Raw genomic sequence first — 18,749 nt, 5'->3', positions numbered from 1 at the left:
CAGTAATACGGTGCTGTGAAGTATACTATTTTGATATTTATCACTTCAGTTTACATACAGGAAAACAGTCCTGATAAGCATGACAGTTGTAGTCTATATTTTAATGTGTGAGCTATTGCAACACACCTACACTGGGATACAATTTGCATAAATTAAAACGATACCAAAAAAGGCAACCCTTGATGTAAACATCACATTTGGTATAATTACACCCGCATGTATTGGAATTAGAATATAAAATCTAGGACAAAGACCAAGCACTGGGGCCTATGAGGTCATTCTGTGTCAAAGGAAATTGAGAGTGAAAGGTTTTAAGGGTGTAACAGGACGAAAACCTCGCAGCTGCACCATGAAACACCTGTTAGGAGAGGGTGGAGAGTAAGATGGAGTTGAGAGAATATGAATGAGGTATAGTAAAAGGAATAAAAGAGGTGGCAGCAAAGAACTGTAGGTAATGCCTACACTGCACTGTGTGAGGTGCACTGATGGCATTAACCTCTGCAGGAACAATGTAGTGTTAAGTACAGGTACAGTAATTTAATGTTTCAATGCTTTCTGACAATCTAGTAATTACACAAGAAACTTTAACAGCTATGACTATTCCTTTACGAGGTACATCATCAAAAGGTTCATTCTGCCACACCAGGTGTCAAAAATTCTAGTGACCACAATGACCTATGACAGGGCATGGGAGAAAATTACTAAAATCAAATTATGCAAATTCCTACCCTTTACTATAATGCAGGTTCACAGCACAAAATAAAATGGAGATAAATGAGCGACAAGCAGTGATTTAAGGATTCTGGAAGAGTAAATGAAGAAAGATCCATGGTTTTAAGTTGATCAACTTTTTAACAGAGCAAAAGATGCACTCAAGATCAGGTTTTAGAGCACTATATATATATACTGTATATATATACCTAAATATATATACTGTCCAGATGTGCATAACTTGAATGATTTATTCATTTCAAATACACTAATGACTCCTAGAGGTGAAGTTTATTTCAGATGCACAGAAAAATACACTAAATTAGGAAAAACCTACGAAAGAATGTGGGAAAACAGAGAGGTTTATTTTCACAAGGTCTATTGGAAGGCCAATCTGAATAGCTTTCCATGAACTAGCTTCATTCCTTTGATTTGGGACGAATTCCCATTTTTTGCCAGTTCCAGCAACTTACAATCACCATCAAAGCCCAATTCCTTCAGAAAAGTGTGAAATTAGGTGTAATTTAATGATAAACTTTAATGATAAAGGCTACAAAAACTTGATCCAGTATTGAGATAAAAGGCTGTGATGTCTCTTGGCAGTTATGAGAATTAACACAGTGAACTGCAGTTGTAATATTACTTTACATGCAACCTACAACTGAACTTACAAATTATTCCTCCCAATGTAATCTGTCCTATTTCATCAGTTCTGCTTTAACTTCTTTGTCAGATCTGTCGTTATGCATAATTTCACTCATAATCATATTTTCAATTCTCATTAGGTAGCTGTCTGATAACTTCATCAGTCTTACAGCCTAGTGTCATTATGGCTGTTTATTTCGTGCCTTAGGGTGTATGGAGGAAGTACGCAGTCTGAACAATGACAACACACATATTCTAGTGATACCGGTATTATGCTAACTGATAAAACGCAAGCACAGATACCGTTTCTCAACAAAAGATAAAAAAATTCCAGATTTTAAATCTTGTTCTGTAATGAGACTACAAATTTTAAAAAATCAAGATGTTCTCTTTCAGCATTAAAGTAGTAGTATTGGACTTAATTACGAGAGAGAGAGAGAGAGAGAGAGAGAGAGAGAGAGAGAGAGAGAGAGAGAGAGAGAGAGTGTGTGTGTGTGTGTGTGTGTGTGTGTGTGTGTGTGTGTGTGTGTCAACACAAGATTAAGTGTGTATGTGTACACGCATTGGCCACATTTCACAGAGGATCATGAGTGGAAATGAAGTTTAATTGAGCTATATATATAAATGTTAATATTTTACTTCCAATGCTTTTAAAACTTAGCCTGGTTAACTTCCACTAAAGAAAAACTTCTTCTTACTGTTCCAAAACAGGTGAAAAATACTTTGATACATAACTTGAGAGGTATTGAACACCAAATTTCTAACAACAATTTAAGAAAATGGAAAGGTACTGGTGACGAATGAGCCTCGTAGAGACACGTGATAAGCTCATAGGATTTTCAAAAACCTTTGGGTATATAAACATTAAGTTTCAAATAGGATAAGGTGAGGAATGGAAGATAGAATTTAGACCAAATGCCAGTCAGCACTGAAAGGGAAATTGAGAGAAGAAAGGTTTGAAAGGAGTAACTGGAGGAAAACCTAGCATTTGCACTATGGAACAACTGATAGGAGACAGGGGAAAGAAAAATATTTTATAAGAGAATATGAACAGAGGTACAGTAAAAGAAATGAAAGGGATTGCAGCTAGGGACTGAAGAGATGCTACAGGGACTGAAGAGATGCTATATGGCAGCAAGTCCTACATGAAAGCCACATCCAACCCAAATCCTACACTGACTTCGGTCACAGCAAATCACAATGAGACAGGGAAGGTGGGGGAGGGGGGGGGGAGCTTATCTCCTCCTGGACCAACTCCCAACCTGATCTTTATTTGCTGACACACCTTGACAGTGTCTACTGCTTCATAACTATCCATTGAGGGGAGGGGGTTGTAGAAATGACCGTCAAATTCATCAAAATCACATATAAAAACCATAACTGACAAGTCCATACACTTCCCTTTAACTATAATGAAGCAATATTTTCCCCAAAAATCCAGAAAAAACTCCTTCAAAATTACTTCATATGCATGTTCATTAAGACAGAAATTGGTAAAAAATGCCAGGCCATAACCAAATGAAAATATTTTCTGCAAAACTAATGCACCCTAAAAGGGTTACATACATGATTAAGGTCAACAGATAATGTCACAGTTCTGAGAGGACAAGGGACCATAGACAGCAGAATAACACTGCCCTCCAGAATATGCTGAAACACTTAAGAAAAACATTTTTGAACTAACCTAGTTACAAGATCAAAGACTTCAGCATAGACAAGCAAAGTCTTACTGAATGCACAGAATAATGAAACGTGAGAGGTGCACAATAATGCATGATAATGGTGGAGAATGAGAAATATGAAATTTATTACCAGAGCTACTGAGCTGGCTTATATAAGGCATAGGATCCTAAACTGCATAATACTGCCTAAATAACAGAGGAAAGAGGCAGCGTGTACACCATAGGAAATATGACAGGTGAGAGAATATCTAGATAAAGCATTTACCATTAAAAGTACAGTGACTTGCACCACAGATCATACTCATAGTTCTTTGAAAAGCATTGCATTACAGGACACTGTTTTGGGAATAGTTGCCGCTTGTATAAGAGTTTCTGCTACACAATGGACTGGTACCTTTTTAACCTTAAAAAAAAAAAAAAAAAAAAAAAAAATTCCAGGCAGTTCCCAGATGTTTTAACCAAGGGGTGCCTCGTGTAAGAACTGTAGATAACGAGTGGGCCTTCTCTGTTAAATCAACCAAAATTTTTTAAATTAACACCCTCATCTCTCAGATTTTGATAAAATTTGGTTTATAGGGAAATCATAGGCCCTGTATCCATTTCTGAAATTTTTAGACCAATCTGACAAACGGTTAAAAATATATGACCTCGGGAAATTTGAGGTCACATGTGAGGTCACATATTTTCACCAACCCACAATTTGGTTAATAATGATCAGAATTGCATAAATATATGTATATTTAGAATCAGAAAGAGCCAAGGAATTCAAATATAGAGGTTTTAAGAAAAATAAAAAAGTTATATAAAAAACCAAATTTGAGGTCACAATTTGACTTCCAGTATATCAAATGAGAAATTTCTTTATAGATGTAAAAAATGAAGGAAAGGGCTTTAGCTATTAGAATCATACAAAAAGTTTGTGTATGTAAGTATTTTTCATGAAACTATAAGTGAACACCATATTCATAAGTCGGGCGTCAGTGAACTACCTATTTTTTCATACTTATGCTCATACTTTGACATAGATTTTTTATAGATATAAAAACAAAGACAGGGTTCTTAGGTACGAGAAACAATCATAAAAAGCAGTGTATGTTGGTAAGCTAACAGTGCTGTTAAACCTGTTGAAACAAGTTGCTACTTGTCTAATTTCAGCATCCTTGTCCACAGCTTAGTGCAGTTGCAGCCATATAACTGGGTGGCTGGTAGGTATGGTGCTCTGATCCTCAGCGACTATCAAGGCTCAAAATATCAAGTGTACATAGCTATGTTTTCTAAAAATTTACGTTATCTAATTGATATTCCTATATTCATATCTTTACAGATTACATCACAATGGTTCGATATTTGAAATACTGCCAGGACCCAATAAACAAACAAAAAAATGCATAACAATCAATCTTAGAAAGTGACAGATACACTTGCTGAAAAATGTGATGGTAGACTAAAAAAAAGAACTCATTGTTGTGTATGAACTGATGGAAAATTATAATAAAAACCTCCACCATACTTAGCACCACTGAAAACAAGTCTGATCAAGATTCAAGTGAATCATGTACTACTGACAGTGATTTGAGTAACATTTCTCCAATTAAAGATGTGAAAATTGAAAGTGACTGCTTCATAGCGGAAAATCCTTCAACCTCACTTGAACCAGTTCTTGCACTCCTAGACCAAACACCAATTACAAAAAGTACTAAATCAACAATATAACATATTTAATGCTAGCCTATATCTGTTTGAACTACTATATGAACAATTATATTGAATCTATGGCAGCTACTGTATATGCAGTACAACATATATAATTTGCAAGCTTTTACTGTGAAATGCTAAATCTTTAGTATTACTATCGAGTTGACACAAAATGCAAGCTGAGCTACATCCAATTCTTTAGATATATTCAAGTGTGTGAAGTCTCTCTCTTTCTACTGTTTTCAGAAGGGCTGTTGTCAAGCCAGAAAAAGAGCAAGGCTCGTGGTAAGCTATTATCTGCTCAGAAATCCCTGAAAAAGAGTCTGGAACTCAGTTATGGTGTTGAAATTCTCGATTAGGAAAATAATGGTGCAGAACCTGAAACTCAATCTGAAAAACATCTGAACAAATTAATGAATGAACTGAAACAGTCATTCATGGAGAGCAAATGTCACAATCGCAAACTACAAATACTGACTCTCTCACCATACACAATTGATAAAACAGCTAGCTTCTTTCAAACTACAATATACATGGTAAAAAAAAGCCATTTACTGAAATCAGAACATGGAATCCTTCCAAAAGTTCCAACAATGAGCAAAGGAAAAGTAATAACTGGAGAGAACAAAGATATAGTTAGAAGATTCTATGAGTCAGATGATGTTAGTTATATGTGTCTTGGACAAAAGGATTGCATTAAAGTTATCAGTGCTGAAGGTCCAACAAAGGTGCAAAAGCGACTGATCCTTGGAAATTTAAGAGAGATTTTTGAACTATACAAAAATGATGAAAAGAATCCCAAAGTTGGATTTTCCACATTTGCAAAATTACGGCCATCATATTGTGTGCTTGCTGGTAGTGGTGGGACTCATTCTGTCTGTGTCTGCACTTATCATCAAAATCCAAAATTACAGCTAGCTGCATTGGGGGAAATAAGTCTTTCTTACAAGGATCTTCTGGATTACAGAGTCTGCAGCACAGCGAGAGAGAGAGAACTGCATGATGCAACTTTGCAATGACTGCCCAGGGGAAGAGGGTGTCCTGAATTTTCTCGAGTTGCTTGACAATGTGAAACCAGCTCCAAATGAAGTAACTTACAAGCAATGGGTGACTGTTGACCGTTGTACAATGGTTGATAAGGTGGAACCACTTCATGAATACTTATCATCCCTAAGCATGAAAATCTGTCGGTTGGTTCGTCACCACTTTGTTGCTCAGCAACAATCCCAGTACTATAAGCAGTTGAAGGAATCCTTACCACCTGAGAGCGAGGTGGTTTTAGTAGGGGATTTCTCTGAGAATTATTCTTTTATTGTCCAGGATGCTGCCCAAGGTTTTCACTGGGACAGTTCACAGTGTACCTTTTGTCATCTATTACAGATCATCTGTGGACCAGAAACTTAGCCATTTTAGTGTGTGTTTCTTATCTGCATCACTAAAACACGACACTATAATGGTTTACACATTCATAATGAAGCTTATGACTGATGTTAAATGCAGGTGCCCAAAATTAAAGAAGGTGCACTATTTCTCAGATGGATGTGCTGGCCAATATAAGAACAGATATAATTTCACAAACCTTTGTTATCATGGAGGGGATTTTGGTCTGGTTTGTGAGTGGCATTTCTTTGCTACATCCCACGGAAAAAATGCCTGTGATGGTATTGGAGGGACAGTAAAAAGAGCTACTGCTCGTGCCAGTTTGCAGAGAACTACTGCGAGGCAAATTCTTACACCAGAACACATGTTTCAGTTTTGTGAAGAAAACTTAAGCAAGATCAAATTTTTCTTAAGCAAGATCAAATTTTTCTATGTTACTACCGCAGAATTGAAAGAGGCAGAAAAGAAGTTGGACCATTGATTTAAGGAAAGTAGGGCCATTCCTGGAACTCAGAAATATCACTGATTTGTTCCCCTAGACAAAAAGAGCTGATGGTGCACCCCATCTCAAGTGGCATTGGAGAAAAGAAAAGAATAAGAGAAGGTCACATTGCTAATGAACCTACAATACTTGGTAACCCAAAGGGTATCAAACCAGGAGAGTATGTTGGATGCATTTACAACAAGGAAGTTTGGTATGGAATTGTGGAGGAATACTATGAAGGGTTTGATGATTTCCCAGTGAACTTTCTACACCCTTCTGGGTCATCAGGAGCAAGTGCATATTATTATCCATCAAACAAGAATTCATGTGCTGTGCCAGGACATCATATATTAACTGTAATGAGTTGTCCTAGCCTAAGAGGAGGCAGCAGAATTCAATACATTTTTCCAAAAAAAGAAATTGATGAAAGCATTGCAAATGCAAAACTGTGTTGGCTAGCACATGAATCCATAAAGTAGGTGTTGTTCTTTCTTATAACTATTATTTCCTGTGCAGATTAGCAGTAATATATATAAGTTTTATTTCTTATATTCTTGGTGTTTGCCAAGTTCAAATTTATATCTAAGGACTAAGATATTACAACTCCTGGAATATATAAGCAATTTATAAATTTAGTGTTACTTAAGTGACATGAAAGGTACCAACAATGATTTTTTATTGTTTTTTTCACTTGTAGGCTTGAAGGCTAAGTTAGTTACATAAAAAGTACCAACATTACCAAACATTTTTATGATTGTTCCTCATAGCTAAGAACCCTGTCTTTGTTTTTATATCTATAAAAAAACCCTGTCTTTGTTTTTATATCTATAAAAAAACCTTTATGTCAAAATATGAACTTAAGTGTGGAAAAATAGGTAGAGCTGACGCCTGACTTCTGAATATGGTGTTCACTTATAGGTTAGTTTCATGAAAAATACTTATATACACATACTTTCTTTTGCCGATTCTAATAGCTAATGCCCTTTCCTTCATTTTGTACATCTATAAAAAAAAAATTCTCATTTGATATCCTGGAGGTCAAATTGTGACCTCAAATTTTGTTTTTTGCACAACTTTATTTTTCAACCTACAGTTTTAAAACCTGTATATTTGAATTCCTTGGCTCTTTCTGATTCTAAATACATATACATTTATGCAATTCTGATCATTATTAACCAAGTTATGGGTCAGTGAAAATATGTGACCTCACATGTGACCTAAAATTTCCCAAGGTCATGTCTTTTGAACAGTTCGTCGGATTGGTCTAAAAATTTCAGAAATGGATTCAGGGCCTATGATTTCCCTATAAACCAAATTTCAGCAAAACCTGAGAGATGAGGGTGTTAAGCACTGGTTGATCTGACAGAGAATGCCCCGAGTGTACAAACTTGACTAATCTTGTGTGTAAAATCAAGACCTAAAAAAACACCCAAATACATTCCTCACCACTGAGACATGCTGCTTCTTCATTAAACACAGTAGGAATGGGAGCAGAGAAACAAATGAATACCTTATAACTGTACCTCCTAACCTTGGTTTACGGAATATGGTGGGGGGGGGATGACTGACGTAAGATCTAAGGTCCAATGTGCAAAGTTCAGGTGGTATAAATTTTCCTTTAATTCCCTTTATAATTCAAAGCATTCTAGACCTGGTTGGGTTATGTTAGGTTAAATGACAATATGATACACTCCCACAATAATACTCTAAGACTTACATTGCTCTTGGCCAGGTTAGGTAGGGGGGTTCCTACAATGTCCTGAACATCTTGACACCCAAGGTTACATTAGGGAGGGTAAGGTAAGGTTATCATGCAACCCTGCTATAAGTTCCGTAACACCTTTGTTTTTGTGTTTTGTAATTGATATTATCAACGTGAACCATGTGCTTTTTTAACTGTTTATCTTGTTATTCATACATTTTAAACCATTCCCAGGTATCATTTTCCTTCAATGCCAGAGCCCAACATTGGAGTATTTATGCTGTGTTCTTAAACTTCCTTAATATGCTTAATAAAGAACTCACTAAAATTTGTTGCAAACTTACTATTACCAAGATATATACTGTCGTTTGTTTACATTTCAACATTCAACCTCAAAGGGGACAGTACTTAACAGAGCTCAAGCAAGTGCGACTGGTATTAAAAGTAAATATTAAATAGCAAACGTTTAAGGAATTCAACTTTTTAGCTCCGAGGACCTACAATCTTCAATTTCCCACCAGCTCCTGACCCACATCATAGTTACATATTTAAGGCTGAAAACAAAGATAAACAATTGGTTTGCACAAACAATAAAGGTCAGAAATGCTTACAATAAAGAATGGACATTTTTTACTTCAATACCACAACCACCCCTATGAAAATCATGTTGAGTACCAGTTCCACAGGAATTGATAATAAAACAAAGACAGTTCCACAAGAATTTGATATTAAAACGAAGACAACAGTAAATATCTCAGTAACAGTAAATTTGCGATAGATTTTATGATGGTAATTCTAAGCCGTAGTTCCGTGGTGAGCTAGACTGTGGCAATTGACGCTTTCCTATGTTATTTTACTTGCTTTACAAGAATTTAAAGTAATATTTTGTTGGCCGGCTGTAACTAAACTGTAGGCCGGCTGTAACTAAACTGTAATTGACCTTTGAAGACTAAACTACCGACGGGGTAGATCTAAGCCGGCATTCTGCGGCAAGCCCCCCCCCAACCCCCTCCACAGCTAATACGGCAAAATTATAACCAGTAAACACCCCTAAAAATACCAACCTAACGTATCCTAGGGGTGTTTACTGGTTACAATTTTGCCGTATTAGCTATGGAGGGGGGTGGGGGGGCTCACCGCAGAATGTTGGCTTATATCTACCACGACAAGTAGTCTTCAGGGGTCAATTACAGTTTAATTACAGCCGGCCGACAAAATATTACTGTAAATTCTTGTAAAGCAAGTAAAAGAACATAGGAAAACGTCAATTGCCACAGTCTAGCTCACCACAGAACTACAGCTTAGAATTACCTTTATGATGATTTTCATATTAGGCAAATTACAGAGACCTACAGCACAGCATAAAAACTCCAAGATCAAGTCGTGGTATAAGATATCAAAGAAATAAGTACCCATAAAATTGTATGGTTCATGCATGAGGAGAGGATTTACATATTAGCTTAGGCCTATGGCCTAGTATTACAATCTTACAAAGGCTAAGAATTTTTGTCTTTTTCCTGGAAGGCTATGCTAATTTAGGCTTAGCTCCCTGCTTTCGAAAGTTGATCTGATCAAAGGAAGGAGGCCTATAAACAATGTTAAACAGGCCTGGAAATTTTTTTTTCCTGGTAGGCTATGTGCTACTTCACACTTACCCTTCTGCCTATAAACAAACTAGGCCTACGTATAGGCAACATAAACCCCATCACCCAGAGGCCTAAAAATTACATATGGCTCCACCCCACCCTTTCCCGTAGGTTTATTTCACGTCATAGAATACAAACCCAACCTAATGAATGATCTAAATTTAGGCCTATTTCATCAAAAGCAGGCGACACGTGCAGTGTGCCACACGGGCCATTTAAATGCCCACATACCCAAGAGACACCCAGACCTCCTCACGTGCATTTGTTTACAGTCTCCCGAAGTCATCCCATCGGGCGACCCCTTTTTGCAACGCCACCTCCTTCCCCCTTCGGGTAATCGGCTATTTCAGGGCGTTTGTTCCTCTAGCGTGCTTCTGCGGGTATTGACACGCACGCCCTAGGAGGTCACGATGCCCCAGGAGGGGGTTATCATGGCATTTCCGGACGTGGCACGTCGCTACAGGAGGAGGAGGCGAGGTAATAGCGGTGGCACTTCTGACAGTCGGTGCCTCCTCCACCACTTTCGCTTCTTCCCCCCCGTCACAAAATGGCGTGGAATTTCTCTATTTTAAGGGTTATAGCGTTGATTTAAATCGTAAAATAACGTGGAAACATGCGTTGATATACAGAGGACACCTGGCTCCGCCATTGTGGGAAAATAAGCTGAAAATAATCACTTAAATAGGGCGGACCGATGTGGAAGAATGTCGGATTATTGTCCTTCGCGATCTTCGTTTTGGCCACAAGAAATTAACCTTCAATTCGCTTTTAAATTCTTTTCACCTCCTTTACATGATCTCACACTGCACTCGGAAGCGCCCGGTGTCGTCAACTCACCTGCCATCGTGAACTTTTCAAAAATTATTTCATGGTAACACTAATACGGAACGTCAGAAAATAATAACACGTCTCCGGTCAGCAGTTTGCTACAAATTCTACGTTCCAGTAACGACGGAAATTAATAAATACGTATATCCAAAATTATCCTTTGACGGTTTTATTTGTTCATAAAATAATATTAATATATTAAATTACTCTAATGATCTTCATTATTGGTTATTAAAGATTTATGTAAAAGTATTTGGAGTTGACGAATGTATTTAAAAGACTGTGGATATCCTTCAAATAAACTTGAGCCAACAGGAAAATCGAAGAAGCCGTTTTCATTGACACAGCGTCATGGATGCAAGTCTCGTTTTCTGTTGGTCCGGAAGGCCATGGTAAACCTTAACACATTTATAAAATGGCCGTTTCCCATCCGCATAAAACGATAAATGAGTAATTTTAATCTGAAATACTGAATAAAACATTAATAAATTTAAAATAATGAAATAGGGAATCGAGAAATAAATCAGTAAAGATTGCATCTTGCGAGAGTTGCGAAGATCAGAATGAGCATTCCGGGTTGGGCTGCGGTAGCTTTAAATCAATATTTCTTAAGCCTAACTTTTCTTTGTGTGCTTTTCTAGAGTCACGTCGACAAGATGGTCACCTTTCCACGGACATTCCTCGTGCGAATAACGCGGCATACCAGTGAAATACTATCGGGAAACATGGCATACGTCCGTGAAAACATGTTATCGGAACATTTGTTCGCTGATGTTTTTGGTCTGTCTGCCGATTTGGCCTGGAGGTAGAAAGGCGTAATCCGTGGGCTGCCCAGTACCGTATATTGAAAGGATGGGCGATAGAAGGTCGTTGGCTCCTGTAGCAAATATCCTTATTAAACAAATGCCTTTTTATCTCTCTCTCTTTTTATTCTCAATGTGATGAAACTTCCTTTGTTGAAGGCGCACCATGGGGGAACGTGAGTCATCTCATGTAATTCATCTCTCGCCTTGCAGACGTATAGAGACCGAGATTGGTGGTGGGTCATTGGGAACCCGTTGCCTTGGGGAGGGGGTCCGGATGTTTTGGGGGAGGGGGAATGTTGTTCGTTACTCAGGTCGGTCTGGCGAGTACAGGTAGAGGAGGCGAGTGTTTCTCTCTTTCTCTCTCGCTCTCTTTCTCTGGCGTATATTCTGTTTGTTTTTATCCGCTCTCTCTCTACCTCTCTTTCTCTCGCCTCTCATCCACCCACAAGCCCTTCTTCTTCAGCGGGCGTCCCTTTGAAATTTGGCTCGCGTGCGTGCGCGTTTGTAAGCGTCTCTCTCCCTGGCTTTTGTTTCACACCTGTTCAATGTGAACATGGCTGTGTGGCTCCGTGTTACATATAAAATGTTTGTTTCTCTTTTAAAAGGAATAAGATGCTTTTCCTGAAACGGATACAAATTCTGATGGCACAAATGAAGATTTTGTTCTTGGCCTATATAATTATGGCTTGATACTCTCTCTCTCTCTCTCTCTCTCTCTCTCTCTCTCTCGTCTCGTGGATTCACGTGATTCGTCAGTGCTGACAAGACATACACGTCCGCTGATCTCTGGTAAATAATCAATAATGCGCAAGTACGTTTCCGGACATGAAAAATGTACCGTAGAGTTAATGTTTGCAATTGATACGCTAATTGTACGAGGAATTGACAACGGAAGTTTAAATTAAGACCTTTAGGCCAACAGACACACATATCCTGCCACATGTACTTTATCGGCCTAGGAACAAACGGAACCTTATATACTCGCCTCTGAAATTCATTCATTTGGTTACAGTATTCGCAACGTTGTCGGTGCGCGCACTATCTCTCTCTCTCTCTGTATTCGCAACGTTGTCGGTGCGCGCACGCTCTCTCCCTCTCTCTCACGCGGATTCCCTTCGAAACATCGCAAATAGTTGAGGGTAAACTCCCGCATGAGCGAAACGAAAATTGTAGTACTTCTCGAAAAGGACAAAATGAATTCCTTTGTCTCGAGATATTGATTCCAAATTGTTGCCGAAGTACGGTGCAACTTTCGATTACTTTTATTTACCCAAAGGATGGACAGATACCAGCAGGAGGGGTTGGGTGGGGGGCAAGGTTTTAGACGCTGTTTATACGCTACTTGGAGACGCTTCTTAAATGTCAGCCTAACATTTCAGAATTTAGGAGTGAGACCGTGTTATTTCATCATTTATTTATGTATTTTTGTTCACTGGCGGTTTTAATTCACGTCAGGTGATTTGTTAGGCTTTAATTAATTAACTCATTCATTCATTGGTAAATCAGGTCAAGTTTACGTGTTTAAAGAGACACTGACTTCTTCAACTTGACATGTGCCGTGTGATTTTGTTTACTATTTTGTACACTTCACTTATTAATCTTTCATTCAATTAGCAGATCAGTGAGGATGAGGACAACCTTGCCTCTTTGTAGAGAAAACAAATGCATATTTAAACAGCAAAACAATCGATTGTGTAGAGCGCTTGGACAGAAAAAAAAGAAGGAAAGAATAGGCCTAAGCATCTCATGACGGAACCACCGAAATCTGCATTATCTAACTAATATTTTCTTGGACTAGAAATCCATCAGCGTGCTTACAGGCTGCTCGAGAAGCGAGAAAGTCAGTGCGCGCGCGCGTGTGTGCATGTTGTTTGTGAGTATGTGTGTGGAGGTGGGAGGGGGTTAACAGACGTGCATGTGGCCCCTCAACCTGACAATAAAACAACTTGACAACAACAACCATTCGGCGAGTTCTCAAGAATATAGACGATGGATCTCCTCCAAGCATCTTCGCTGGTCTGTTTTTGGGCAATACTTCTTGGTCAAAACAGCAATGCCAATCCTTTCATGTTTGGGCAAAAAACATAGGTCTATAGTGACTGACTGGGCCTCTTTCAGACCCTGTCGTCGTACACAGGTCTGGCCACTTGAAACTTTGTAAACTTAATATTTTAGCAGTAAATAGATTTCTTCACTTATCAATTTCCCTGTGTTGACAAAGAAAGCCTCTAATTCCCAAAAGGACATGAGTAAATGGGTACCTTCCCCTAAACCGAGGCTACACTATGTATCTGGTCTTTCGTGGAGACATGGCGGATGAGACCGTTGTCTTCACGCTTGTGTGACCTTTGAAAGGGAGGATTTTTTTACCTTTTCCCCTGCCACACCGATGACCTGCAGTCCCCAAGGTCAATTTCATCTCACTCTTTTATTTTCATGATCATTCTTATTACCTTTTTTTAATTTTCACTTTAAATAACAGATGTAAGATAAAAATAAAAAGACAGCAATAAAAATATGAATAGAAATTAAAACTATATCAACAGCAGAAATACAAATAAAAGCTCGTGCTAGCGAGGGATATATATCATACAAACGAACTGTTTATAACTTATAGTTGTGGTCTACCTGTGCTCTTGTTTGTAAAGCCCAGTGCAGTCTTATTACATTCCTTATTAAACATTTTAAGTCTATAGTCTACCCAGCGTACTTGGTCGAAGGAGGGTTTCAGGAGGGTGAAAGAGCGATGCCAAATGTACTTTCCTCATTGTGCAAATACGGCTACTGAAGACTCCCTCTCGATTCTTTTTTAAAAAAGCTTAGTTTAAGAAACACATCTCATTAGAACTGAAGGCAGTTTTATGATAATAATATTGTTAGATATAGAATATGAAAATATTAATTAAACCAATGTGACACCGCTTTCCTCACGTTCTGCCATATCTGCGTTTACTCTAAGGCGATGGTGAGGAAGAAGAAATTGTAGTTTTGGGTCAGTAGCCTTGGATTAACCCATTCCATGTAAGGACCTCTAGGTCAACACAAGGAACAATGGATATCTCCCTAAAACGAAGCATCAGCCATCAAACAAATGAATAATAAATTAATGAGTCCTTTAATTCCTAAAGGCAGACCAATGTAACTTCAAATCATAAAGCATCGCAAAACTATGGCATGAAATAATGAAAATTAATAAATACTATACTTACACTTAAAAATAAAAGAAATCTGCGAGAGGAGAGAGAGAGAGAGAGAGCATTTCCAATACACAGAGAAAATTTTTCAAATGACATTTGTGCAATCGTACAACAACCTCGATAGTACGTAAAATGCAAGAAAAAACAGAAGCGAAAGAAAAACCCTGCTGATTAAAAGAAGACAAACGAGCCTAATAATTAATGGAAGTGATGTGAAAAAACAAAGCAGTCCAGAATTATGAACTCACATTTAAAGGAGGGAGGGAGTCAGTTACCTGGTGATAGTAAATATTTAAATCTCATTTAATTTATGATCACATCTTCATTTATGATAATAACGTTTCTAAAAGAAGAATTAGCTATAAACTCAGTTGTTTACAAGAGAAACAAAACCAGGAAATACCCAAGAGGATTATAACAGGTCAAGGTCTTATATAGGAAGGAAAGGGTATCCACAATCCACGAGTAACTTAGAAACGGAGATATGTCAGGGTTGTAAAGCGACTGGGGGTTCCCCTTTTGACCAAGTACGCTAGGGAGACTTTTTAATAACACCAGCGCTGAGATACTCAGCAAGGCTGACTATTTTGTTTTGGTACTCTGGCTATTCACAGTCTTATCCATCCGGTCTGTATGTAGATCTATGGATCTTTTAAATGTTTCTACAAATATCATACAAAAAAATGATCTCAGATCATTTTACTTTGAAGGATTATTCAACGGAAAGTTATATACGTGTTGGAGAATGACATTTTATCTTATTAATTATTGAGTAATTTCTGCCGGAAAAATACTTCAGATCACTTTTATTTTGAAGGAGCATTCATCTTTAATTTCCTATTTACATATCTTATCAATTACATTTATTAATTACATTTTATCTTATTAACTGTATAACCATAGGAAATTCGCTTCTGAAAAGAAAAGTGACAACCTACAGACTTCTAGGCCTATGTAGGAGGCACCGAAAACGAACCGCCGGAAACAGCACATCACTTTTATTTTGAAGGAGTATTCATCGCAAATTTCCTTTTTACATTCTACACTTTATCTTATTGATTACATTTATTAATTACATTTTATCTTATTAACTTTATAACTTCCGAAAATTCGCTTCTGACAAGAACAAGTGACAACCTACAGACTTATTGGCCTATGTAAGCACCGCCAGAAGCAGCTGTTTTTAAATCGTCGGCTGGAACCTGGCCTCACACGTGTATCCAACGACCTTGAGACATTTTACTATATAACTGTCGAGAGGAAAGGCAAACCTTCCTCATGACACGTATACCTAGCTTGTCCGTGCGCATGCGTGCTTGCGAACGCTCTACTGTAGTTTCAAATGATCAGCTGTAGAATAGAATAGAATTTAGGCCAAGGCCAAGCGCTGGGACCTATGAGTTCATTTAGCGTTGAAACGGAAACTGACAGTAAAAAGGTTTGGAAGGTGTAGCTGGAGAAAAACCTCGCAGTTGCACTATAAATCAATTGTTAGGAGAGGGTGGAAAGTAAGCTCGAAGAAAGAAAATATGAACGGAGGTACAGTAAAAGGAACGAAAGGGGTTGCAGGGGGCCGAAAGGACGCTGCAAGAGCCTTGAGTAATAATGTCTACAGTGCAACGCATGAGGTGCACTGATCATTTCTTTTTCTGGTTTTGAGCAGATCAGTCACCAAGCACGACCTGTTTCCTGACATTACGTTGATATCCCTTCAACGCCTGAATGATGAAAACTAGTTCATTTTTATTTACCGATATTCTCTATGGAAAATATTCTCATTGATTAACTCTATAATGATGCTTTTCCTAAATAAAAAAAAATAATCTCTACGTTAAAAATGGTGAGTAATTTCATACTTTTATATTCTATTCAGAGAGAGTTAGTAATTTTATATCGCTTTAAATCACAGCTGTGCAAGAGAGAGAGAGAGAGAGAGAGAGAGAGAGAGAGAGAGAGAGAGAGAGAGAGAAAAATTTGTTCTAGTTCAAACTGGTATTTCGGCCATACAAAGCAGTGACAGTGTTTATAAATAGGCCAATATTTCATTTGAAGATCTGATAGCAATAATCATGATATATATATATATATATATATATATATATATATATATATATATATATATATATATATATATATATTCTCGTCTCCCTCAAAACTTTGCTAGAAATATATTCTTAGTCATTCGCCCAAAATATTTAATTCTACAACTTTTTGTATTTAAAATTGCGTTGGCATCAAATTAATGTTCATATGTATTCGTGAAATTCCTTTCGTTTTTATATCTCACTCCTTTGAGTTTAAGATTCGACGTTGGTCGAGCTGGTCGAGTGTTTGTGTCATGAATCATCGACAAACTGTATTATCGAGTTTGTTCGTGTGTGACGTGGCAATGATAATGTGCAATAATCCTTGAGCAGACTACGTCGGTTGTTTATGGTTACCCGTGTTCGCCTGAGAAAATTAAAGCCTTAGAGAGAGAGAGAGAGAGAGAGAGAGAGAGAGAGAGAGAGAGAGAGAGAGAGAGAGAGAGTGTGTGTGTGTGTTTCAAGTGTTGGCGCTAAGCGTTTGTGAATGGTTTGGGAATCTCAACAGAACTGGCTTCATTTCCAATTTCTCTCTCTCTCTCTCTCTCAAATTAACACAACTTAAAAATAACAATTCAACCCCTTTTTTTAAATTATTACAATGATTTCGACATCCCAAAAGTTCGGTAGGGTGCTTACGTGCCTACAGGCACGCGAGCACACTTCCTCTTGCACAAGCAACACGACAACAATGCAGCTGAGCGTCGCCTGGTTCCCTAAAAGCATATTTCCACCGAATGCTGACATACACGAGTGACGAAACTGGCCCGGCATGCGGGACTGTTCATACGTTACAATCAAGGTCCATAAGCGTCCTTATATTAACCTTGGTTACAGTAAACCGAGTTAGAAACGAAAGTAGGTCTAGGGAATGCGGTGACATGATGACTAATCATAAACTACTTTTTAAAAAAATTTTACACTGATCCTACAGTTCTCCAGGCAGTATTGCCCATGCGTCAATAATTATAATGATATTTTTATAATATCCTTACTAAATGTAGCATGATTTGGTCATGTAGATTCGCAAACATCTGCGAAACATCATCATTTTTAAGTATACCGGCACATCGATGTGTATCTTATCTCTCTCTCTCTCATTACAAACCTAATAACAACATTTACCAGTCGTTTTGCATGTGAAGTGATCATGAAAAAATGTAGAAAGGGATTAAACTTTACAACTTATCGGATGAACGGTTATTCTAGTATCGAAAATATAATAATAATAAACACAAAACATTACTAGATTTTGAGCCTACAAGACATGAAAGTCCTTGAATTAATATAAATTAGAATATTGTAGAGTATGCAATACACACACACACATATCTAATACAATACAGTATAGAAGGAAATTTCACAACAATATTATTTAGACAGTGAGTCTTCGTAAGACAATGCTAGCGAAATCTGTCTAAAAAATTTTTTGGCAATTTATATTATTATGAAATTTTCTTTGGCGTACTATACTGTATATCCTTAATAAGGAACTGTCCGTACCACACACATGTATATAAAACTGAAAGCTACTCACTTTCATTGTAATGCCTTTTCCTGGACCCAAGTTTTCTTTTATTCGCCATACCCTTAAGAAAGCGTTTTTCTCAAAAAGCCAATTCGGTTCCCGGGTTCCAGAAATCCTTCGCTTCAAGATCCTCACCTCTTACACTCATCACACCACACAAACAACTAAAACGAGAAGGAAAGGGAAACTGAAAAAAGGGACGATACGCCTATAGGTTTAAGCTGTATACAATTGTATAGCCGGAGGCGGAGGTGCTGGGAGAGATCTGTTGGTTGGGGTGGGGGTGGGGGCGCCCTGCTGTTTCCCTCCCTCCAGCATGGACCTGGGTGTGAGTTGTAGTGCTAGCTTAAGAGTATATGGA

The 18,749-nt window shown here is 37.8% G+C and overlaps 1 protein-coding gene across 7 annotated transcripts in view; it reads right to left on the bottom strand.

Annotated features, from left to right (window-relative positions):
* Window positions 1–18,556, bottom strand: part of LOC136826677 (uncharacterized) — a 51,165-nt gene extending 32,609 nt beyond the window's left edge. For 2 of the 7 annotated variants that reach the window (XM_067084040.1, XM_067084043.1), the window contains exon 1: window positions 10,783–10,898. In XM_067084040.1, the coding sequence (XP_066940141.1) occupies window positions 10,783–10,789 (7 nt within the window). In that variant the 5' untranslated portion in view covers window positions 10,790–10,898. Of the gene's footprint in view, window positions 1–10,176; window positions 10,899–18,397 lie in introns of those variants that run through there. The other 5 variants (XM_067084039.1, XM_067084038.1, XM_067084037.1 and 2 more) reach the window with 5 other exon arrangements.
* Between the last annotated feature and the right edge of the window lie 193 nt (window positions 18,557–18,749).

This window comes from Macrobrachium rosenbergii, chromosome 41 (assembly GCF_040412425.1).
Source record: "Macrobrachium rosenbergii isolate ZJJX-2024 chromosome 41, ASM4041242v1, whole genome shotgun sequence".
Classification (NCBI taxonomy): domain Eukaryota; kingdom Metazoa; phylum Arthropoda; class Malacostraca; order Decapoda; family Palaemonidae; genus Macrobrachium; species Macrobrachium rosenbergii.
This window is presented reverse-complemented; position numbering and strand designations above follow the sequence as displayed.